This window comes from Pseudonaja textilis, chromosome 1, assembly GCF_049901715.1.
Source record: "Pseudonaja textilis isolate UNSWEBS1 chromosome 1, rPseTex1.2, whole genome shotgun sequence".
Taxonomy (NCBI): Eukaryota; Metazoa; Chordata; class Lepidosauria; order Squamata; family Elapidae; genus Pseudonaja; species Pseudonaja textilis.
Window position 1 is genome coordinate 68921378 of NC_141990.1, and position 25398 is coordinate 68946775.

At 36.4% G+C, this 25398-nt stretch overlaps 1 protein-coding gene across 1 annotated transcript; it reads right to left on the reverse strand.

The window, feature by feature from the left end:
- Window positions 1-911: 911 nt before the first annotated feature.
- Window positions 912-18119, reverse strand: EDARADD (EDAR associated via death domain). The gene is made up of 6 exons (XM_026705225.2): window positions 17877-18119; window positions 16543-16601; window positions 15097-15136; window positions 11026-11114; window positions 7508-7556; window positions 912-1972 (listed from the first exon to the last, which is right to left on the reverse strand). Exons 1-6 carry the CDS (start codon window positions 17905-17907, stop codon window positions 1596-1598), a joined length of 645 nt encoding a protein of 214 aa, XP_026561010.1. The 5' UTR covers window positions 17908-18119; the 3' UTR covers window positions 912-1595.
- Between the last annotated feature and the right edge of the window lie 7279 nt (window positions 18120-25398).

A 25398-nucleotide genomic window follows, 5' to 3' on the forward strand; every position in this document is an offset into this window, starting at 1 on the left:
TGAAGCACCATCTCCTGCAAGGATCCACAAATACAAGTTTACATTTTAGTTACCATTTAGCCTAGTTTAGAAAAAGGGAAACCTTGTTTATTGCTATGATAAACTTCCCTGACCTGCCATCCTTCAGGTAAGTCGGGCTATAATGACCAACATCTTTGCAGATGAGCACTACAGTCCAACACATCTGGAACACAATGGACTGAGAAAGAATGAAACTGGGAGCCAAAAACACTTGCTGATCTGCCACTTATCTGATCTATATTCTATTTTTATTCCAGCTTTAAAATTATGATAGGGGCACTGAAGCTGCATTCATATATACAAATGGATTAGGTATTCCTTGTCAGCTCCAGATTTTGTCAACTTTGAAAAGATGCCTTCAAGAAGTTTTTCCTCCCCATCTAGCTTCGCCATTTTTAAAAATTACTGTTGCTCCCATCTATATACTTGTCCCTTTGGTTTCGGTCTGCATTGGGAAGGGTGTGTTTGTGTATATTCTTCACTTTCATCACTCAGAGATGGCAGGAAAGTGGCAACAAGCCAGAGAAGTTTGGCAATTGCCTGTTTTGGCTGTTGCCTAGGGTGCCAAATTTTAGGGCATACCAGAATTGAAAAGATTTATATGCACAATAGAGTATAAAATGCATCTTTCCTCATTGTATTACAACCATTTCTTTCTATACATTTCAACAATACTTATGCACAAAGTCGGTTGAGTGGTAGTGAACATCACACCATTCAGGCATTGCAAGTTTCAAAAAAGAAATAATTATTACAGCTACAGACCTCAGGAAACTAATATTACCAAAGCAAGGGAAAAGTCTGATAGGAAGGTACTGAACAATTACTATCAACTTATCAAAGTTATATCCAGAAAAGCGCATTCTGTGCATCAGCATGGCTATTCAGGAGAGAAATATAATCATAGGTGATGCCACAGTATGACTTTGGTTAGGGTGCCAAAATATCTAGAATTAGCCTTCCTGAAAGATGCCCAACAATGCCAACATCTGATGCTATATTTTTACAGTGTATGATTAAAAACATGGCTTATTTCTGTACTATTCATATATATCTTTGGGTATAAGGTTCTCCCTTTCAGATGATGTCATATGAGACTATCCTAGTTCTGATTTGCAGTATCTTCTGCTGGTTTGTTCATTAACAAAGGCAACCTGGAAAAGGGTAGAACAAGACCAAATGGACAGGTACAGGCATGGGTTATTCCTTGAAGAGGACCTCCCTTTTCCTTCCTATGTTTAATTTCTATACAATTTCCAGTCAGAGAGAAATACAGGACAAAGACTGCTAAACAGAAGTAAATTATTATGCAGCTATCCTATATAGCATGCTGATAATTTTCATTGTTCTCTTATTGCTTCAAAAATCTGAGTACTGTAGACTTTGACATCTGTAAAAGACATTGACTTGATTCATAATTAAAGGTCATCCCTATCACTACAAATGGTAAGTACAATTTATGCTGTAAAATTAAGTATGCTGTCCTTTCCCTAGGAAAAGAAAAGACCTATGCACACCAGAAGTAAAGTCAACCAAGCCCCATTCTTGGTTTTCCACATTGTCATTTTTCTCCTTTAAATGTTTTTCTGATAGGCCCCATGGCCTCTTTTTGGCCATTCCTTCTCCACCCATTTCTGCAGTATTTTTTCAATATCAACTCTTTGATATAATTTACAAAGATCAATCAGCTGCTCCACAGTTCTGTCACTGTTCCGTAACAAAAATTCCAAGGTGGGACTCTGTTGTTTCTGTTCCAGAAAACACAACTCATCATAAGTCATTCCCCATTTGCTTGCAAAGTTTCTCCAGTTTTTCACTGTCGGGTGCGATGGATCCAATTTGATTCTCATCATATACAGCAAGTCCTCATCATTTAGTAGATCACCGATGGTTGGCTGGTGAGATGTACACAGAGAGCAAGAGCCATTTTCTGTACATGACTTCTTCAAAGCTAGAATTACAATTATATTAGGGAGTTATTCCACTGTTTTACATGCTTCATATGTAATAAGCCTCGTTCATAATGAGTTAGACTAATTCATTTCCCCATTTCCTCTCTCTACCTTCCTCTTGTTGCATATCCATTTGAAGCAAATCATTCTTGTTTCTTAAATTACAGTTTCCCATTTGAAATGATATTCTGATTATAAAATTGGCTCATTATATCTGCACTGAACCATTGGTTACTATGTGCTCCCCAACTAAAGAGGGCACTGATCTTTACTACACAAAGAGCAGATAGATATGTGAAACACCTGCATAGAAACATCATGACGATTTATTTTATATCTTTAATACTGTCCCCCGGGGTAAGATATTGAGACCAATATTGTCAGTACTCATAAGACTGGCTTTCTAAGATTACAAAGAGAAATGTTTCTTGGACAAGATGTTTTGAAAACTGAAACTATTAAGAGGCTGGGCCCTGGATGATGTACCTGTAAAGCATGTGCTTTAACTATTTTGCTGAAGCTACCTAAATGAAAAAGCACGAAGATTATTTTATAATGCAAAGCTGTGCAACTTAGGGCAGGCCCAAGCTGTCCTTTATATTTGGCTTTTGGAAAGTTGTGCCACTGAGAGCAATGGGTAAAGGTAAGGCTGGTAGTCTATTTTACTAAGCATTACATTAAAGCTTCAGTCAACCAAAGCATGAGCAGTAGAGATCAATTTTCATGAGCTCATCTGTCAATGACCATGGTACAGGTAGTCCTCGACTTACAACAATTTGTTTAATGACCATTAAAAGTTACAACAGCACTAAAATGGTTACTTATGACTGTTTTTCACACTTATGACTGTTGAAGCACCCCATGGACATGTGATCAAAATTCAGATGCTTGATAACTGGTTCATATTTATGATGGTTGAAGGACCCAGGGTCATGCAATCACCTTTTGAGACCTTCTGACAAGCAAAGTCAATGAGGAAACTGGATTCATTTAACAAATGTGTTACTAACTTAACAACTGCAGTGATTCTCTTAACAACTGTGGCAAGAAAGATTGTAAAATGGGGCAAAGCCCACTTAACAAATGTCTCTTTTAGCAACAGAATCTTGCGGTTGTAAGTCAAGGACTATCTGTATTGTAATTTGAAATACCAGTATAAGAGGAGTAAACAGTCATAAATATGACTTAACAGATACAATGAAAGAAAGAAAAAAATATATGGTATGCCAGTGAAACTAAGGAAAGGAGAAAATATGACTGATTTCAATGAAGATGATCTCAACTTGGAGAGTGGAATATGGAGGTTTGCAAGGAGGTAAAAAACTATATATAAAAATGTTGTGATTGGAAGGATCGGTCCTGTTAGGAGTTTTGAATCTGATGACTGTTAGATCGTGGATTGACGTCAGAACCAGGAAACGTTAATCTGAAGGGCAAGCCAGTTAATTAGCACGTTGCCTTAATGGGTATAAAAGGACACAGCTGAGCTGGTGCCTTTCGCCAGAAACAAAATGACTATTTTGAATGAGGACGTTACTGCAAAGAGATCTCTGTTTGTTTGAATTTTGAAGGGGAGTCCTGACAGTTTCTGCCAGCCGTTATCTTGTTATTTTCCTTCAGTTTGATTTGATTGTGAAACGGCTGCTTTGTGTTTGTTCGTTTGAATTTCCAAGAGGAGACATAACATTATTGTTTCTGGCCTAAACAAACCATCTTTCAAGCAAGATGGATTTAAATCAACTGCAGCGTTTGGTAGAGCAGCAGCAACAACAAATTAATCAGCTACTGCAAAGCAATGTGACGCTTCAGAATCAGGTAACACAATTGCTGAATTATGTTTCCAGCTTACCAAGCCCTGCTGCTGTTCCCCCTGCCCCTCCTGTGAGGAAAAGCCCAGTATCCATGCCGGAGAAATTTTCTGGGCAAATGGACATGTTTCCGGCATTTCTGGGGCAGTGTCAATTATTTATGTCCTTGAGGCCTGAAAACTTTCCAAATGATCGGGCCAAGACAGGATTCATTCTTAGTCTTTTATCTGGGCAGGCTGCTAATTGGGCTACTCCCTTGTTAGTTCAAGATAGCCCGTTGTTGAATGATTTCCAGGGTTTTCTTCAACAAATGAGAGTGATGTTTGAGAACCCAATTAAGATACAAACTGTGGACAGACGGTTACGGGACATTACTCAGGGGAAACGTTCCCTGCAGGATTACGTTGCAGAATTTCGTTTGCTGTGTTTAGATTCCAACTGGAACGAACCGGCTCATATGGCTGCATTCCAGGAAGGCTTGTCTGATGCCATCAAAGATGAGCTGGTCCATGCAGAGAGGGCTTTAATTTTGGATGCATTGATAGTTCAGTGCTTACGAATTGAAGCTCGTTTACAGCAACGTGGACGCAAACGGCTCGGTATGGAACCATCTTCGTTTTCTCGTGCACAACCCACGCCACCGAGAGTTTTCCAACCCACGGTTAATGCTGAGGAGCCGATGGAGTTAGGCGCGCTCCGCCCTCGCTTAACGGTGCGAGAACGTTCGAGAAGGTTCCAGGAAGGCTTGTGCCTTTATTGCGGGGGTCTGGGACATTTTGTTAATTCCTGCAAACGGAGAGGGACCCGCAGATCCTTACCTGAAACCACTCTTGTCTCGTCAGGAAAACAGGGTAGACCTGATCTTAAGGAAACCCTAGGTCGGACACATTTCACATCCCCACCTCAAATTGCTGAAGTAAATCCTGGCCCTCCTCGGCATTTACTTTTGGACACTCGAATTTTTCTACAGTCACAGAAGGAGGGAATTCCCGCTGTTGCGTTGGTGGACTCAGGGGCTACAACCAGCTTTATGGACCGAGCTTTTGCTAAGCACTATGGGATCCCATTGGTTGCTGTACATCCACCCATTAAGGTGGAAACCGTGGATGGGCGTGAGCTCAAGTCTGGGCCCATTCGTTTTGCCACCCAGCCAGTGCGTATGATCATTGGGGATCATGAGGAGGCGATAAGTTTTTATATCACCTCGAACCTTCATCTCCCTTTGGTGCTCGGAATGTCCTGGTTGCGTTTGCACAATCCGTTGGTGGCTTGGTCGCAGAACGGTATTTCTTTTCCAAGTCTCCAATGTGTAGACCACCTGAGACAATTGGAACGAGCGACACCTCCATTGGCTGTGGGAGACAGAGTGGGGTTGTCAACGAAACATCGTCAAGTTAATCATCAGACTCGGGGGAAGGGCCCTGCGGTGGGGGATAGTGTTGTGATTGGAAGGATCGGTCCTGTTAGGAGTTTTGAATCTGATGACTGTTAGATCGTGGATTGACGTCAGAACCAGGAAACGTTAATCTGAAGGGCAAGCCAGTTAATTAGCACATTGCCTTAATGGGTATAAAAGGACACAGCTGAGCTGGTGCCTTTCACCAGAAACAAAATGACTATTTTGAATGAGGACGTACTGCAAAGAGATCTCTGTTTGTTTGAATTTTGAAGGGGAGTCCTGACAGTTTCTGCCAGCCGTTATCTTGTTATTTTCCTTCAGTTTGATTTGATTGTGAAACGGCTGCCTTGTGTTTGTTCGTTTGAATTTCCAAGAGGAGACATAACATAAAAATATTTTTATTTTACTACTGCAAACTAGTATTACAGTACATAGACTGGTATGTCTGTCTGAAAGTAGGAGAAAAGGTATCCAGAAGAAGATATTACTGTATTCCATAAGTTGATATGAATGAATGGAGGAATTTAGAGAATACTGTACAGGACAAATTATAAGATGAATTATAATAGAAGTATGAACAAGGAGGCTTGTTGGATCAAATATGTAAAAAAGCTGTGAATCATGTAACAAAATGACATGCAAAAATGAGTGTGAAAGGTATTATATGTACATAAAGAAAAAGGAAATTACAAAGAATGTAGTTAAAGAATGCAAGAAACAGTTATGATATCAAAGAAAATGCAAGGGGATTTTGATAATAAGAAGCAGAGTGAATGGAACTAAGAATAAAAATGATGAAATGACTTGGAATTAAAGTGAAGCAAGGGAATGCTGGAATGATTTCTTTAGAGATTTGTATTGGTGTGTTGTAGATTAAAATGAATGCTATACATTTAAATTGAATATAAATTGAAAAATAATGAGGAGCCATCAATACAATGAAAATGTTGAAAAACTGTAAGACTGTAGGTATAGATGGTATAACTGGAGATATGTTAAAATACTGTAATTAGATTATGGAGCAGTGTGCAAATTGATAAATGTATGTGTGAAAACTGCATCCGGGCCAACTTGGCTAGATGCTACTATAATTTCCTCACACAGCAGGATATGTGACTGTATATGGAATTGAGAACAAGGCAAAGACACAAAAATTGAATGCAATGGGAATGAGATATTTAAGAAGTGTATAGGTTAAACAAGAATAGAATCACACAAAAAAAGGAAACTGAATGAATGTGTACTGTATATAAAAATGATTGACTGGCATGAAAGAAACTACAGAGATGGTTTGATTATATAGAGACAAAGAACAGGGGCTAAGTTGAAAAAACATCCTCAAAAGCAGACAAATGAAAAGTTTAAAGAAGGAAAAATTATGTATGATGTGATACAACATGATATATAATTGTGATTGAAGACTGTCATTAAATCAAAGATTGTAGCATGCAAAAATATGGTGAGGTAAAATAGTGGTGATGTAAATGCATATAGTTAGGAGTTTTTTGTTTTTGTTATCTCTTTCAATTCTTACCTTTAGTTGCTACTTTGCATTCTTTTGCTGTATTTTGCATAATGTTGCTTAACCAAAAGGGAATAGTGGAGTATATATGTAAATTCATTTAATGAGAACTAAATTAAATAAATTACATCTACTTAATCTGATTACTTAATCTTTTTTTTTTAAAGTCATCTTCTGTCTCATTAAATTTTAGATCAGTTTCCCTTGAGATGTTTTTAGTAAACTGTAGTTGGCTTTTAGATAGCTAAATTCACCTGAGAGTTTCACAACACACTCTGGAGTAGTATACAATAAACTGTGCATGCAAATACAGTTCAATTTTAGATATTGAACAGTTTCATGACAACTTCAGGAACTGTTCCAGAGACCAGATGGCTTTTGGGGGCCCTATTTGGCCTCGTGCACATGAAGTATCCTTCTAAGTCTAATCAACTATTCTTCTAAGAAGCTAAGTAAGCTTCTGGGTACCCACCTAGAAACGAAGTACAATAATACCAAACTTTCTTAAGGTTGCAATTTTCCTAGGAATGAGTTCTCCTCATATTGTCATCCAATCTCAATTTTGTGCATATGGACTTTACAAGATAATTTCCTCATTATCATGCAATCATCAAGCCTGCTCTTAAAATCATTTCCCTATATCATCAGAGCACAGAGATGTTGTGATAAAAGGATCCATCTTGTCAACCATTGTAATGAAAGACTATTTCTTTCTACAGTAATAATTCCAAGCATCCTACTTAGAATAAAAAAAAAAAGCTGGAATCAGGCAGTAAATACATTTTGAAAATGTGCAGAATGTTACCTGTAGGTGAATCACCAGCACAACTTTGAGTGTCGTCATCTTCTTCTGGCTACAAACAAATACAGCCTTGCATTAATGTCATGATATGAATTGAATTCAACAAATTATGCACTTTGAATCTAGAAAAACATGTCATGAATATCTCTCAAGCTTTGGAAAGGTCAAACCATTAAAAAAAACCTAAATACTTTGAAGAAACTGTATTTCTATAGAGGAAGATTATCATAAAAGAGAGTCAACTTAATTCCTGAGTTCAGGAGGATTTTATCATGGTAAGATAGACTTGAAAAATCTGCAGCAGATGCTTTTGCTATTACAAAAAACCAACAAGCTTAGATGAAGAGATTTCCCTCCCCCCCACCCGCCCTCCCGCCCGCTCTTATTGCAGCTTTAAAGATGAAAGCAGGTGGGGGTTTTCCCTTGAGATATTTTCAGTAAAGTACAGTTGGCTTTTGCATAGCGTCATTCACCTGAGAGTATCACAGAGCACTCTGGAATAGATCATAAACTGTACATGCAAATACAGGTAAACTATGCAGTTATATAATATGCTGTAACCAGACACCTTTACTTACCTATACTTAACTGCATTAGTACATCCATTCCAAAGAAGCCACATAGATAATTTATGTGGCAAGGCCATGACAACCATGTATACAATGCCTAATCTGCCTTTTGAGCTTGATCACAATTTGGAGATGAGGTAGGGAGAAACCCAACACCTTCAACTTAAAACCGTTTACACACCATGTTTAACTGCACCAAGTGTAATGTTTCTGCAGTACCAGTTAGGCTAAATAGTGCATACTTTATACCTGAAATATTATACATGGTTTTTCCTTCTTTTTTCTTTGTGTTACATCTTTTCTTTTTATTTTCATCAGTACTGCTTAACCTTAGGTGACTTCTTTTAGCTCAAGCAAAGCAGGTTGCCAAGTTAGTCAAAATGAGGGCCACATCAGTCTTTCAATGGCATGTGTTTTTAATTTTCTTTCTTTTTTATCACCAAAGTTAAAATACAAAACAGAAAAAGAAAAAAAAACAGATTAACAAACATATAATACTGACAACAGAGAAAAAATATCTTGTGATTCTAACATTAAACATTAAAAAAAAATCCATCGCAGCTGAATGCTGAAAGATACATCAAAAAATAATATATATGTATCGGGTCTACAAATAATTATAATAATTATAAATGTCCCCATCCACTCCAGTCTTTAAATGGCATATAAAATAACGGAATAACTGATTTTGAAGGGACCTTCTAATTCAACCCCTGCTCAGGCAGGAAACCGTATGCCATTACAGTTAAATGGTTGTCCCATCTCTTCTTTAAAACCTCCAGTGTAGGAGTACCCATAACTTCTGGAGGCAAGTAATTCCACTGATTAGAGCAGGGGTGTCAAACTCACATTGTCACAGCATCATCATGTGATATATTGCGACTTTTTCCCCTTCACTAAACTGGGACTGGGCGTGACCAGTGTGTGATGCATCCGGCTGACAGGCGGCGAGTTTGACAGCCCTGGATTAGATCTTTACCTCAAAACTGAGTGAGACAAGAACCCAAAATGAGCATGGCCATTGACAAAATCTAAAATATGTGAAAAATACAATTAAAGCAAAGTAAAGAGCTTATTTACTTGAGACTTCAATAGATAAAAAGTATAGATTATCTAGATTTAAGCATAATATTGAATTAGAACTGTAGTGATGATACAGTTGGGAAAGTTAACACAGGAAGGGGAAAGGAGAGAATAATTTGATGAGAGGGAGGTTAAAAGGGCATTGTGAGCCCCCACCTGGCAAGGCTGCTGGGGAAATTAGGATTTGTCAATCTGAGAATCATTCATCTGGCAACATTATAGTGTGAAATATGGAAATAGAGGGGCAGAATTAAAGAGGGGGTATCAGGAAAATAGAGAAGAGGCAATAACACAAGTTATAGAAGCAGGAATATAATACAGAGGTAACACTGCAATATATTCATTTTATTTTCAGTGTTAAGACTTAAACAGTATTACTTCATGCACACGCAAGAGAAACTATTAGATGATTTCAATAATCCTGATGTTTCCAGGGGGAAAAATCCTACACTGCAACTTGTTCACTATGCACAGATTGCAAAGGTAACTAAACTAAGCAATACTTGTAAAAATAAAGTTTCTATTTGTCTTAGAATTATAATTTTTATCAGAGGCATCCAAATTTTTCTTAATTTTTATTCAGTTTGATAAAAAAACCATTTGACAAACAAAATCAAATTACCGTCTGTTTTTGGATAGTACACACCATCCAAGATACAATTGTATTGAATTATTATTAACTATAAAGCAATTACATTTAACAATTTTGTTAAAGAAATGCCTCTTAATAAATTGCAAGACCAGACAAAACTACAAATTTGTCTCACATGTGAGGGAAAGTAAGAAAATCCAGTATTGCCTAAAGGCAGAATATGGATTCTGCACGTCTATTTCACTACTTAAGGGAAAAGAAAGAAGAGGTTGCAGCTAGAATAAGAATTTGCAATGCTCAAAATACAGCCCAAAAGGTGTTAAGTAAAATAACTAGGAATCAAAGCAGCTTGGTTCCTTTCTAGTGCTAAGCTGTACTATGTTGATTGCCTTTGGCTTGGGGCAAAATGTTGAACCCACACAATTGTGGTTTTAACAACAGATTGTTGTTTCAATTATCCTGTGGCATATGGAGTTGTATGAATGTGGTCAATAAGTTGCCAATGCTGCAAGAAATTTGTGGGCTGTAATTATTTTCCGTGGACAACTTGTGTGCAAAATTTTCATACTTAGGTTTGCATTTCCTCAAGGATTTCTTGCTACATTGTAATGTGAATCACCTACCTCTTAAGTTCTTAATTAGGGCCCTCTCTAGATATTTATTTACTAAAATATCATCTACTCTTATCTATTCTTCCTGTTCAGGACAGTTTACAACATATGGAATAACTCATCAATACAATAAGAAAATCCAGCAATAAAATCAAGAAATAATAAACAAAACAAAAACTATTTTAAAAACCCTGCAGTTGCCATCATGTAAGTCTGAACTCTCTCTTAAAGACTGTTTTCTTGTCATCTATCATTTGATAGGTGCACACCTAACTTTGGGGCAAGCCATTTCAGAGGGAGGATTTATTATGAGAAAATCTATCTTGAATCCCAGCCTCCTCCTGTTTTCTTTCAGGGTGGATACTCAGGGCATCCTTTATTTATTTAATAGTATAGATCAGGCAGATTCTACATGAAGTAGATGGTTTAAAGATAACAAAGTGCCAAATTGTAGTATGCCTTTCCTTCGCTGAAGGCAAAGAGTATCTAAAATTCAGGATTTTTTTCGTTGTGTCTTCTCTCCTCTTTCTATATTGTACTTCAGTCTGAAATAAAACTTTCCGCACTGACTTAGAGTAAACTGGGGAACAATACTGAAAAGTCTTAATGTTGAAAAATAACAACAAATAATATAGACAAATATAGCATTAATAACATTTCAATTACCTGGTGTAACAAGCCAGAATCTGATGTTAAGCTTGTAATGTTAATGGATGAAATTTCCAAAGTCACTTTTTCTGTTTGATATTCTTCATCTACAAGGCAAATATTCTTCAATGTTAGTCAGGTTTGGATCTCTTGATCAAAATATTTCTAAAAAGGTTCTGTAATTCAGAAAGATTACAGTGCCAATTCAAGTAATGTATCAGGGCAAGAAAGAAAGCTGTAATACAGGCATACTGTTCCATTCATAAAATTTAGCATAACCAGTGATGACTTGCCTAAAATTCTACATACCTAAGATTACAGAAGGAACTAACCTGTGGGCACATTATCAACCAATTGGCTTCCAGAAAGGATGTAATGAATGAAAGCCCCGTGTTTGTACAGAATAAATAAGAAATTGCTAATCTCCATTGTGCTAATCGTCTTTCCCCTGATATAAAATACCATATATCCCTCTCCCAAACTATTCAGTATGTCACACTTGCCTACTAGTCACCAACCAATTACATTTTACAACTGGCTTCTATATGAGTTGCAATAATTATTAATGATAACATTTATCTGAAATGTCATGTAACATTCCACTGGCTTCATTCCTGAATATCTAGTTATCACTAACAGGTACAAGAACAAAGCCAGATCTTTTAAATTGCCTGGGTGTGTCCATATACAATAGTTAAATCCAGAGCAATTTCAGGTCTAAGTATAGCAGAAAGAGAAGAGAAAGAGGGGAAAGAGGAAAAAGAGGAAAAATAAACTGCTGATGAGACAAATCTTATAAAGATCAATCTTCCTCAAACTTGCCACAGTTGGGATTTACTCCAAGATGTCTAAAAATTGTTATGGTGTCAATTTTGAGAGCTTTAAGTCCAAAGATCTGGAAATGCCCAGTTCAGGGAAAGCTAATGTAGACCTCTAGGATTGGACTGTAACTTCCTGAATACAGTCTGCACATCTACATGATAACACTGGAGAAGACAGAACTAGATCTTCTTTTCCATAGTAATGATCTTAAGTTTACCTTCTAGTACATGTAATAAATATGTTACAATGACAATTGTTACAAAAACAAAATATTTAAAAACCTTAGAGAATACTGCTTTATCAGAATAAACATTCATATATATACAATGGAAATTTCTTCAAAATAATTATCTCTCTCTTGCAGTTCTTTGGTTGTTTATTGATTGATTTTGGATACCACCTATATTTTTAGAGTAAGATGGGTTGAATTAGCAAGGACCATATCTAAAATATTACAACTAAATTTTGTGCTGTATGTCTGGACATAAAGTAGTTCCACAATTGTATGAAGTGACGGATGATATTCCTTCTGCTTCACACTATATTGATTCCTGCTTTGATAGGGTCTCCTAGCCTCCTGTAGACACTTTCGGTATCAGAATGAAATAAAAAAACAGGTGATCCATGTGCAATCCTCTGGCTCCCAGCTAATTCTTGGTTCCCAAAAATTCTTCTGTGCTGGATGTCAGAGAAAGTAGACACTAGTAAATGTTGTTGTGGACAGACTCAGAACAGAATCCTCCAGAAGTGCAGACAACTGCTTTGAGCAGAAAGCATGCCATCAGTATTCCTATCTATTCCCTCAATTTCAATAGCTGGATATTTAAGATTATTGGAAACTTAATACCTTAAGTAGATCCCTAAGGGCGAAACAATTGCATGAACGTATAAATTACATTCACAACTTGCAAAAAATCACCAAAAGGCCCAACTTCTGAAATAAAACAAAAGTCTGGGATACATGGCCATGAAAGATGAAGTGAGTTTAAATCACAAGGATGTGGGATATTTGCAGAAAACTACCAGTACTGCCATACGCTTAGGATAGATTCATGATGCAAAAAATAGTATTCAGTGGAGAATTCCAAATATTGCAAAGTATAAGAATTCATCTGATGGAGATGTAAAATAATATATTTTAATCCTCAAAGAAGTAGAGGTAAAACTTCCCCAGTGACTTTATAAAACATCTTAGCCCTAATAAACAACTTTCGGTTGTAGAGATCCAAGGCAGGTTAACCCCCTTTATCTTTCTTCTCAGGGAAGAAATATCTGTCAGGAACACGATAATTGCTCCTTTGAGTATGAATTCCTGAAATTCCAAGCACCACACAGAGAAAATGAGGGATAAGTGAATTATTCCCACTTGTAGCTGAGTGTTGAACTCAGTGGTATAATATATACAGTATGCCCTATGATCATATACAGAAATTCATAGGATTGTTGTGTTTTCCTAAACTGACAAATGTATACAGTAGTAAACATCACAAATAAAACATCATGAGCTTAGGAGAAAGAACAATATTTTCAAAAATTGTCTGATTATCATCTTGGCACCTTTTATTAGATTTTGGTCAGTTATCACCTGTGCAGTCTGGTTATCTCTTATATAAGGTGTATAATATGAAAGACTTTGAGAGGAGCAAGTCCTGGATTAAGGATGATCCTTTTGAGCACAGACTGAAATTACTTTAATCTTGCTGCTGCTGTTATCCATCTGTCCACTGATGAAGCCCACCCTTCAAAGAGAGGGTTTTCAATACAATTCATAATGTTCTGAGAAATTTTTCATGAGAAAGACTAACAGACTTCAGCAAGCTAAGTACAAGAAAGACAACCATTAATTGTCTTGCTGTTGGCTTGGTATTTCATAGTATTGACCTGCCTCTTGGAGAGAATATAAATTTCAGAAGAAAATAGTTGTGGGAAATGACAGAACAGTAAGATTATTGACAATGATGTTAGCTAGATAAGCCTAAAGGATGTAGTGCCAAAAAGAAGGCTGCTGGAATAGGTAGTGTGGTTCTCTATATCGGATTTCTTTCCCTCAGGATCCACAAGTTTTTTTTTCTTTACTTGGACTGAAATGGCTTTATAGTTGAATGCTTAAATAAAATGTGTAGTTTCTTCCATCAGTTATCTATACTGTACAACATCTATGGAATAGAAATTAACCAATGCTGTGTGCCCTTTGCAGATTAAAAATAGAAATGACAAGACAGGTATGATAAATCAGTATCCAGAGTAATTTGGAACCAGGCTTTTAAAAAATCTTTGTAAATAAATAAATTAGGAGCCTAAGCATCTGCAAGCATCAAATGGAATGTTAGATTATCCATATCCTTTGAGTGAATAATCCCCATATCTAATGACATGGATAATTGCAATAAAATGAAATTTGTTTTCTAACATCAATGCAGTGTATTAATTGCCTACATTCAGGTGCACTGTGATTAAGGTTGCTTGTTCTGAGCGGGGAGAAGATGAGATGGAATGTTGATACTGAACTTCAAACAAGCTTGGCTCACCACCTCCAATGAGTGGTATCAAAACTGGAAGATGGACCTGGATAGAATACTACTTCCTCCTGCTATTTTCTCCTTAATAACAACCCTCTGAGGTGAGTTGGGCTGAGAGAAAGAGAGAGACCAAGGTCACCCAGCCATCTTTTATATCTAAGGCAGGACTAGAATTCACAATCTCCTGGTTTCTAGCCTAGTGCCTTAACCATGAGACCAAACTATATCTATGGTGATGGAATTGAGCTACTAAGGTGAAAATGAACGATGGAGTGAAAACCATAAGATATTTTCTTAATTGGTGGCTTCTTGGCCTTGGAAGATTTTGAAGGTCTCAGAATTAATAAAAGCTGGGAATTTCAGCATATATATATGGAGTCAGTTTTAGAAAATTATGAAGTCTATGACATACAGTAAGATTCACTATTGTGCCCTATCCAGAGGTGGTATTCAGTCAGTTCAGACTGGTTCTGGCATACCAGTAACAGAAATTTTGACTAGTTCGGAGAACCGACAAATACCACCTCTGACTGGCCTTGCTCACCTGCACCCGCCTTACCTCTCCAATATTCCTTTGTTTTTTAGCCCCGTTCACCAGCATTCCGACAGAGGTTGGTCTCTGAGCCCTGCAGCTCAAAGGCAGGAAAAAAATTGGAAACCAACCACTGACCCTATCTAATCAAGTTGCATATTACAATATTTTTTTTACAAAATAAGAACTGCAGTCATTGTTATTTTCTATTTTTACCTTTGGGTAATTCTGTATCTTGGACAGGATACTTTTCTATCTGTAGAAAAGAAGCATATTTTTATACAATTATTTTAGATACATTTTGAAACACCAATTATTTTGACCTATTAAGTTCTTTGTTCTGCTGAATTTGTAACCTTCCAAGTCAAATAGTCTCTCTCAGCTGTTCACTGAACTTGCCAAGTATTCAACAATCCCCATGCAGTATTTATCCAGTCCCAAGCAGGAATAAGGAACCAATAAAAATTTATCAAGCCCCTTATCTGAAAATTTAGCAGAAATTATGAAAAACGTGAGATGGGTCTGCCGGTAAAGATGGCAATCTCACACCAAATTCTCCTTCTATAATTTGACTCAGAATCCTTTCACTGAATGGTTTCTAACCCTTTCATCCCTATAAGATTTTGAAGCAAATACTTTTAAAGGGAATGATTCTTGAGGACCAACTTCATTCAAGATTCATGACACTATAATAAAAATACAAATAATAAAACCACTACAGAGGTTCTCAAACAAATCTTGGATAATGCAGTTGTATAATGACTCCAACTGCATTACTCACCATTGAGTTTTCGGGTTACAACTCTTTTTTATCCACACAAACCAATGGAAAGGGAATACCCATTTGCCTATCTCTGAATCAACAGAACTATCTAAGTATGAATCATTGATTAGTTATAGTCATTTTCCTTCTTGATTACAGAGATTAACACATACATACTACTTTGTTTCTAGTTGTTACCATTTCAAGTAGTTTCATCAAAAAATAGGTGATTGTTGAATAAAAGAAGAGTGCACTAGCATCACTCATTCTTTATAGAGACCTATGTAACTGGATGAAACAGGCATTAACTTCCCATTACAACACTTTCTTATTATTAAAAAAACAGACAGAATTCTATAGTTTTTAGAAGTCTGAAATTCAGAAGTAACTAAATATTCTCTTCTACAGCATTTTATGCAGTAGAGAGGTGCTATTTGTGTGGCAAACTAATTAACTATTGGGAAGATCTCAAAGGAAATGATTGGGTGGTCGTGTTACTAAACTTATTTCAGAGCCTGTATCTTGTCACATCTTAATTACTGAGCTTTTCATACTGAGTATGAAATACTATGTACAATAATAGAAACCAACAAGTAAAATAAGTAAATTAATGACCTAGTAGAAGTAATGTTTCCTTTGAATCAGTCTCAGCTTCTAATAGCTTCATGGATATATCTATATAGTTTTATTTGCAACATAAAAAATGTTGCCAATGCCTTCTAGTAGGATGTTTGTTCAACTTCACATTGTAGTCCACAATCCTTGCATTTTCTGGTAACCCTCATCCAAATGTTAACCACTTTGCTTAAGCTTTTCAAACTTAGTCAAGGTCAATTAGGTAGAATCACTTAGCTGGGAAAATAGCCACTACAACACATTCACAAAACGACAGTACTTACATTTTCTGAGGATAAAGTGCTAGGGTCAGTGTCTTCTACTGGTTCTTTAATTGCTTGATCTGCCGGAAACAAGCCAAAAAAATGTTATTAAGTTTACAGTCATCAACATTTTAGAGATATTTATTTATCTGTGCTTTAATTGCCTAATAATTACATACTCAGTTTGCTGCAAACCCCACAACAGGGATTCGCTTCTGGTTTATCCCAACTGAGTGAACAATTCTAAAGAAAATGACTCGCTCTTGCATGTTCTTGCATAGGTTCATGACAGATGATCATCTGTCAGTTCAAATATAACAATTTTGCTCAATAAACAATAGTCTAGGAGCCATATTAAATAAAAAACAGGAAATATTTTTATTAGTTTTTATTTCACAAATGGTTTTAATTTACATCAACCTTTTAAACTATTTGAATATATAAAAATCAGCATAAAACATCTTGAAACTATTTAAGTTGTTCATTCACATTTCAGTATTTCAATTTTCAACAAGTTCTATAAAAAGGGAGTCAGTTATCCTAGATTAAATATTGGAATCTCCTCCTTAAAAAGTGCAAATTATAATATCCTCTTTTTTGACACTTTAAAGCTTTTATAATCAAAAATTCTCCCAGAGACTGGTAGATTTTTTTTTCCTGCTGAAGGATATAAAGTTGAATTAACAAAAGTTATAACATAAGGCAAACTTTTATAACAATTTTGCTACACATCAGAGGGATGCTGCAGGGCTTAATTTATTTAGCACTTGAGTGAATGATTCATCAGACTTTGAGAATATGAAGTGCTCCAAAAAAAAAAAAGACTTAAAAAAACAACTCAAAAGTCATTCTCAGTACAAAGCCCAAAATATGAAGACCACTGAGACGCTTTCAAAACCGAATTCGGGTGCCTCTCTCACTATAGTACGCGGGGGGTAATTTCGAGGAACAGAATTTCAAATCGGACAAGTCAGGGGACAAAGACTTTCATCTAAGAGGAACGCTGCCTTTGCCAAAAATAGTAAAGTAGCAATGCAAATATTAATTCATACTAATAATATGAGAGGCAGAGAGCTGCTCGCCTTTGGCAGAATCCCGCCAACGAAGAGCAGCTATCTCCACGCAGCCGGTGGGAGGATCATTGTCCACCCAGAGAATCCGCCCAGCCCCCTTCCCCTGCCCCCGCCGCACTGCAAAGGCCACTCCAGGGTCCCGCCTCCCTTGCTCTGCCCGGCCCTCCTTCCGGTGCCCGTGGTCCTCGTCCGCGAAGGGTGCGCAGCCCACCGCTCTCGTGCCTCTCTGCACTGAGGCGCGGCCGCCCGTTGCCGAAGACTGAGGCATAGCGAGTTTTTTACCTTCGGGCAGAGCGATGGCGGGAGAAGCCATTGGGTCGGCCAAGCCGCGGCGAGCTGGAGGGCTTTGGCACCTGTGGTTGGCCCGCCGTTTCCCTTTCGGACCCTGCCGCTTCCCCTACTACTTCCTAGTTAGCTATCGCTGGACGCCTCTGCGTTTCCCCCTCTTGTAGGGTGAGAGGAACCTTGGAAGGGAGCGGAAGCTGCAGGTAAACCCCGAACGAGCAGGAGAAGCCTGTGCGGGGCGGGGGAGATACGCTTTCCCCACCCCTCAAAGCCACGGCGGTCTGCCTAAGCTTGTTTTCTTCCAAGCTTTTCCGAGCTCCATTGGTGGCTTCTCAAAAAACGTGTGTGGCCCCTGAAAAATGCATTGTAGCATCAGTTTTCCGAGGCAAAGCTGAGTATCTTAATTGACTTATAGATTCTCCACTTGGAGGAGGACAATTCAGGGTGGAAAACAGCCATGGAAAACAATCCCTCCTTTTGATAAAGTTCAGGTAGTCCTCGACTTACAACAATTTTTAGTGACCATTCAAAGTTACAACAGCACTGAGAAAAGTGGCTTATGACAGTTTTTGACACAACTGTTACAGCAGCATGGTCACATGATTTACATTCAGATCTTGACAACTGACTCACTTTTATGGTTGTTGTAGTGTCCCAGAGTCATGTGATCCCCTTTTGCAACCTTCCGGCAAGTGAAGCCTAACAAATGTGTTACTAGTTTTAAGAACTTCAGTGATTCACTTAACAAGTTTGGCGAGGAAAGTTGTAAAATGGGGCAAAACTCATTTAACAAATTTCTCACTTAGCAACATAAATTTTAGGCTCAATTGTAGTCATAAGTTGAGGACTACCTGTATATGAAGCATCATCATTATTAACCTTTAACATAGGATAATGTTATAAAGTGTTTTTGCTTAGCCTGCAGCCCGAAATAGATCTGTGACTAAGATCTCATTGATCCGGCTGAGTTGAGTTCTCAGTAGGCCAAGGACTGTTAAGAAATACAAGAAACTTTCAAAAATAAACTTTTTAAGAGCATATTTAGACTTGCGATTGAAATACCTGCCTACAGGGCTTGTAATTTTAAATATTTCTGCTTACACCAGTTTTTCCCCAAAACATTCCATAGCTTTCTCACAAACATTGATTTCATACAGATGATTTAATAGTTCTAAAGATTTTATCAGCATCAAATAAAATACGTAATTGTGCGATCAAATGGTCATTAATACGACCCTAATAATTTGCAGCCATAAGGCCTTTCTAAACTGAAATGCTTTCCTCTCATCCTTGAGTTGGAAAAAGCTCTCCCAGCATAAATTTGCTATCTCCATTGCTGGGAAACTTGCAGATAATATTTAAAGTCACTGCAAACCTCTGGTTTCCTTCAAGTTAAAGGCTGGCACAGTCTTCTATATATACATACTGGAGCTGCACTTGATACAAGAGAAAATGTCATTTCAGCTAAGGCTGTCTCAGTTATGGGTGACTAATATGAAGATAATGTCATGAGAACATAGCTGAAAAAAGATGTTTCCAGTGAATCATTTATGCCATGATCATGTGCAAGTGGAGAAAGGCCCTACAATTCTTTCTGAAACTTGCTTCTCAAAGTTATCACATTATGCTAGTAACATTTCCAAGGTCTTGTCTGATTTTTTAAAAAAGCTTCAATCTTTGTTCTCCAACCAGGATTTAAAGTAGGTTGCACGCTGAAACCTACTTGGGATAGTGTGATCAGAAAACCAAAAGTAAAATGTGATGCATTATTTCATGTAAATTTACATACTTATTAACTCATGTCTTATTTTCCCAAAAGACCCAGGCAAAGATTTTTTAAAAAGTTTTTTTAAAAGTTAGTATCTGGAAAGCTTTTCTGTAATAAAGCAATTTTCAATAACTGGAACACTTCCTATTTCCTATTGTGCTGTTACATTGTATGCAAAATAATTTTCAAATCAAACCAAGTTACGTGTGCCTAGTAAGCATTAGATACTCAGTCAATTGAAGATAGAGTGTTTTTCCTTCATCCCCATCTCCTATTACACTACGAGGACATACACAGCAACAGCAACTAGGAAAATGAATGAAAACCACACTGTTTAGAGATCTTTATTACTAGATACTATTTCTATGATTCTTGTTCTGTCAATTTTATCACACATGCCAGTGTTATATATGGTTTGCAAAAACCCAAATGACCACATGATGGCAGTAAACAACTGCAGGTTTACAGCATTTATCTTCTTGCTAGATCTGGCTCATGGATATATGGTACCATATACATTCCATGGGCCACATTGACTGATGGCGCCATCTCCTGCTGATAAACTTTGCATTTTTAGAATGATTCAAAAAGAGAGCTGGCATTGGCTTTGGTGTCCTAGGCCAGTGCACACTCAACCATAGCCTGAAGTCAACACAGCTCTTCGTTATTAGCTAGTAATAGTCTGGATTTTTGCAGCTTTGTTGTGATAGGCCTACTGAAATATTTGTGGAGATGCAATACGCTTTGAACACAAAATTTAGTTCTCTTGAATATTCCGCTGCTCATGTTAATCTCCTTGGCTGGCTGGGATAGCAGTCCTAGATTCTGAGGCATTATCCTGGAGTTGAGATTGTGACTGGGCTCAGATCCCATCCTGGCAAAACCAAGATAATTTTCCACAACAATAAATAAACAAGTATACTTATTTTTTATTTTGATTTGATTTGTCAATCGCTTACAAGGTAATAGATATAAGTATAAACATGAGTAAGAATACAGGAAATAGGTACGAATAAATGGGGACAATAGGACAGGGACAGTATGGTGCACTTATGCATTTGGACTCACTGATTTAATTGGGTTCTCTTTATCTAATTTTAGGACTTGTACAGAATAACATTTTAAGTCATATTTATGTAGAAATACTAATAATCCAAAAGCGTTCACATATTTTAAGTATCACTATACCTACATACAAAATGTGCACACTATTTTCGAAACTGTAGGCAGTTAACAATGAAAAGAATAAATATTGTAGAATGAGCAAAGACTAATCCCATTTGTTTTTTAAAAACCCATACCAATACCATAAATAAAAACGTTAACAAAACTTCAGAAATCATCCTATTACTAGCATGATTTTCCATACTGTCTGCAGAACAATTTGGTCTTAAATGACTATGAGCAGGATCAGCAGATTGGGGTCCACACAAATGCCAGGATGTCAGCTGCTCCACAAATGTGGAAGCTGCCGCTGAAGATTGCCTTCAGGCCACCAATCCCCTTCATCCCATTATCCTCAGGATCTCCTCTCTGGGTGAAAGCACAGGATGGAAAAATTGATTTCTTGACTGATTGTGGAAAAGTTAGTCCTGAAGATACAGAGCCAATGCAGGTTAACATTGCCACTTAAATTTGACCTGGAAACCTATTGATAACCAGTATTGCAACCATAGCATTGAAACTATACTGGTAAACTTACTCACCCGCATTAGCAACTAAGGTGCTGCATATTGGACTAGTTTCAATTTTCATTTTCAAAAGCAGCATAATAGAGTGTATTGTAATAGCCTAATTGCATGCTGCAAATATTATAAATTATTGGCATAAGCATATCTAAGGCAGAAAGACTTGCAGCTTCCATACTAACTATTCACCCAGTTCATTAAGCATAGTATCCTCCTTCAGTATGCAACCATTTGTCTTCATTGGTAACACAACCCTCATCCTGATTTCTCATGTCCCTGATGAGGGTTGCATAGGATTGCAACCTAAATGATTCGTTTGAAAAACATTTATGGCAATTGTTATTACACGATGTAGTCTTCATGACATAATTGTTTCTACTCCTGTTTTCTCTATTCAATGAATGTTAAGCCAAAGGAACAAGTAAGTTATGGATTTCTTTATTATAAATACATTTTTTTCTTTTTTTATAACAGTTGCAAATGGAAATGTTTTCATGTCTATTTTATGCACTTTCTAAGTCATGAAGGTGCTCATTGATCTTTATAATTTCCATTTTTGAAATGGAATGATTTGGATATATCACAAAATTATATGACCTGTCTCTATATCAGGGGTCCCCAACCCCTGGTGTATGGACCAGCACCAGTTCACGGAGTTCCAGAAACTAGGCCCCCAAAATAAGTAAAGCCCCATCCATGGAATGCAGGTAGAACACAAAACCACACCCCCTCTGGTCCAAGGGAAAACCTCTCTCCCTTGTGCCCAAAAGGTTAGGAACCACTGGCCTAGATTGCTATGGAGCAGCAATCCTATATACCGGTATATTTGCTGGAGAATACACAGTCCATTGAACACATTTTCAATAAATAGTAAATAGGAAAGGACTAGGTCTATAGTTTCCAGAATCTTAAAGGTGAATTATAAAATCAGAAAAAGTTATAGATCTGATTTAGAATTTTGAAATAAAGTGAGTGGGAAACATGAATAATATCATTTTCAGTAAAAATTATGCTTAGATTTTCACTGTATAATGCCAAGCCCTCTGTATCAACAAATAAGACAGTGCCCTCTAGTGATTCTCAATTCAATAACACTGGCAAATATAGAAAATTGTAGTTTTGTGCTTAAAAGTAACAATGGCTTCAATTTTTAAAACCAATTCCAATCCATAAAATGTTATTTTATTTAATAAACTGTGACAAGGAATTTTATCAAAGACTTTTTTAAATTCAAAGTTTACACTGTCAGCAAGATATTCTCCAGTCATGGACCTAGATTAGGAGAGTTGATCTTTGCAAAATCTATCCTGATTTTTTCTTTAGAAGGAAAAAATGCTTGTGTATTTTTAAATTATTATTATTATTTATTTCAACATACTTGGGACAAATTAAGCAGACCAGCCAATAATTCTCAGAGTTCCAATCATTGGTGCCAATGATAATTATTATTATCATCTTCCTAGCACTGTCAAGTACTTTAAATTGCATCTGGAACTCTGTTGGTAACCAGTGTAGAACTCATAGATGAAATCTAAAGTAATGCTATCAACAAGCTAACATATAGGCCACTGCACTCGGAAGCAACTGTTTTCAAGTCATCTTTAAAGGCAGCCCTCTAAGAGCGCATTGCAATAATCTATGTGGTAATGACAAGGCCAGAGTTATTAGCAAGATCCTCTTGCCCCAGATAAGATCTCTAGAAGATGAAGTGGGCAGAAACAATGCCTTACATTGCAGGTCATAATATTCTACAGAAATAACTATGACTATCAACTGTTTCAAAATTCTTATTGAAAATATAAAGCATTCTGTGTTTGTTATTTGTAAAATTATTGTTATTTGTAAAATTAACATAATCAACAATTACAGAGAAGATATAGAAATTGTACCTTACAATTTTAAGTAAGAAAGTAATTTTATTGTGCAAAAACACTTCTTTAAAAAATGCAATAATTTGGGTAAAACAATCCATTAAAATAATGAATTGTTTTACAAGGGGGAAAAAAGCAGTTTACAATTATTTAGAGCAAACTCTAATGCTTGAATTATTAAATGACTGAAGGAAATTGAGACAAATCTTACAATGGTAAATTAGGTTTGTTTTATGCCTGGTACTTGAAGATAATTCACTAAAGAAAAAAAACCTATTAGATCTGCCTACAAACCGTAACAGTGAACATTTGAAGAAAAGTAATGTCCTACCTTCTCTCTATTTGTGTATCAGAATACTCTTCATCCAGCACTTGTAAATAACATCAAATGAAGCTTTTTACTTTAGAAACTAGAAATACTACTTTCCCCCCAAAATTATTTGGCCTGTTTTCATTTACAAAAGGCCTGCTCTGCTTAAGGTTTTGCCTCTTCGGGAGGCAAAGGGATTGTGGATCTCATAGAGTTACGTTGTTAAATATTTTGTAACCAACTATCCAGCCAAAGTGGAAAGACTTAAGCATCAATCCTATACCAGTAGAGACTTGTCATAAGCATCTTTTAAAACACACATTCATAAATCCCAGGCAGAAATATGCAGAAATTGAGTTTAAATTCTCCCTTGATCTAACTGTGAGGTAGGATAACAATAAACATAGTGTTCCTCTGATCCTATGATGTCCTGCAACTAATAAATAAGAGCAGGTTCAAACAGGGGTCTTGTCCCTTAAAAATGCTGGGAATTGCAGACAAAAACAGTTGAAGGAACTTTTTAATGGCAATTGCATTTCCAAAAATTGAAACATTGAGAGACACAATATTTTCCCACTTTGGACTATTATATTTAATCACTCTTAAAATACAGATATACTAATCAGTCTAATATATCATTCCTATATTAAAAATGAAATATGTTCTGTTCCCATTACCTTTTTATTTTTATTTTGCTTTTATGAATTATTTTTATTTGGATTATTAATTGTTATTTTTACATTTAATATCTTTCCCATACTCTGAACAAAATTGTCCTCAATCTGCTATCCATCAGAGGTATTAGACTGCATTTTTCATACCATTTCCAGCCAACTTGGTCATGCAAGATGGAAGTTGTGGTTAACAGTTGGAGGCACCAAACTGTACATAATGTTTGAGCATGTGTTCTTCTATATTTTTATACTTTTTCTTTCTGCAAAGTCATTTCTGTAGCAAGTTTTTTTTTCCTGATGAAGCTTTTACATCATGATGTGGTTTAAAATTATAATTGTGGGCAGCAAGATGTTATCACACAGAACATAGTGTTGCTTAATGTTTAAATGATCATTGCACTCTTACTAATGATTAAGCAGCATGGGAAGAGGAGTTAGATCTATTGATTTACACTGTTTACTCGGTAAACTTAAAACTAAATACTATATTTTAAGTACTGGTTTAAACTCTTTTTACAATTTAGATTTTCAAACTATGTGTACTATTAAGAGCTTCAAACACGCATTGCCTTGTTCCTAAAAAACTTAATAATATAAAATAATAAATTGACATGCACTGGAATAATGTTCCTAGTTTAAGAAAAATAGTTTATTGCCATGATGAAAATGAAATATTGTTTAACATAAAGATCTATTCTGGAGGCACAGAATATAAGTTTATGTTCTGTTCTCTTGAGTATCATTCAAAACTCAGGATATTTTTTTCACTGATAGAGCGACCGGAGAAGGGTGAGAGGCATTAAGTTGCAAAAGGTTATCCCATATATTACATACATGTTAACCTATATAATAAAGCTTATTCCAGCTGGATTGAGTAAATGGCTACTTTAGGTGCATTCATAGTTATGTCTACATTTTTATTTCTAATTAAAAGTTAAATAATTTACAATATTTTATAAATTTAAAATTTATGATTCTTGACTCTTGATGAGTGTATCTTTTCTTTTATGTATATTGAGAGTATTTGCACCAAGACAAATTCCTTGTGTGTCCTATCACACTTGGCCAATAAAGAATTCTATCTATTCTATCTATCTATGATTCATAAATAATTTTCTTCTAAATGATTATGTATACACTACACACAATAGTGCTTCCTATGGGCTTCAAAAAGTTAGAGAATAACTGGATAACAACAAACCGGGAAG

Coding starts and splice junctions, on each gene's coding strand:
- EDARADD (XM_026705225.2), bottom strand. CDS start 17,907: ATGGCTTCTCCCGCCATCGCTCTGCCCGAAG. Junction 15,137..16,542: donor GCACTTTATCCTCAGAAAAT/GTAAGTACTGTC, acceptor TCTTTTCTACAG/ATAGAAAAGTATCCTGTCCA. Junction 11,115..15,096: donor AGATACAGAATTACCCAAAG/GTAAAAATAGAA, acceptor TTTGCCTTGTAG/ATGAAGAATATCAAACAGAA.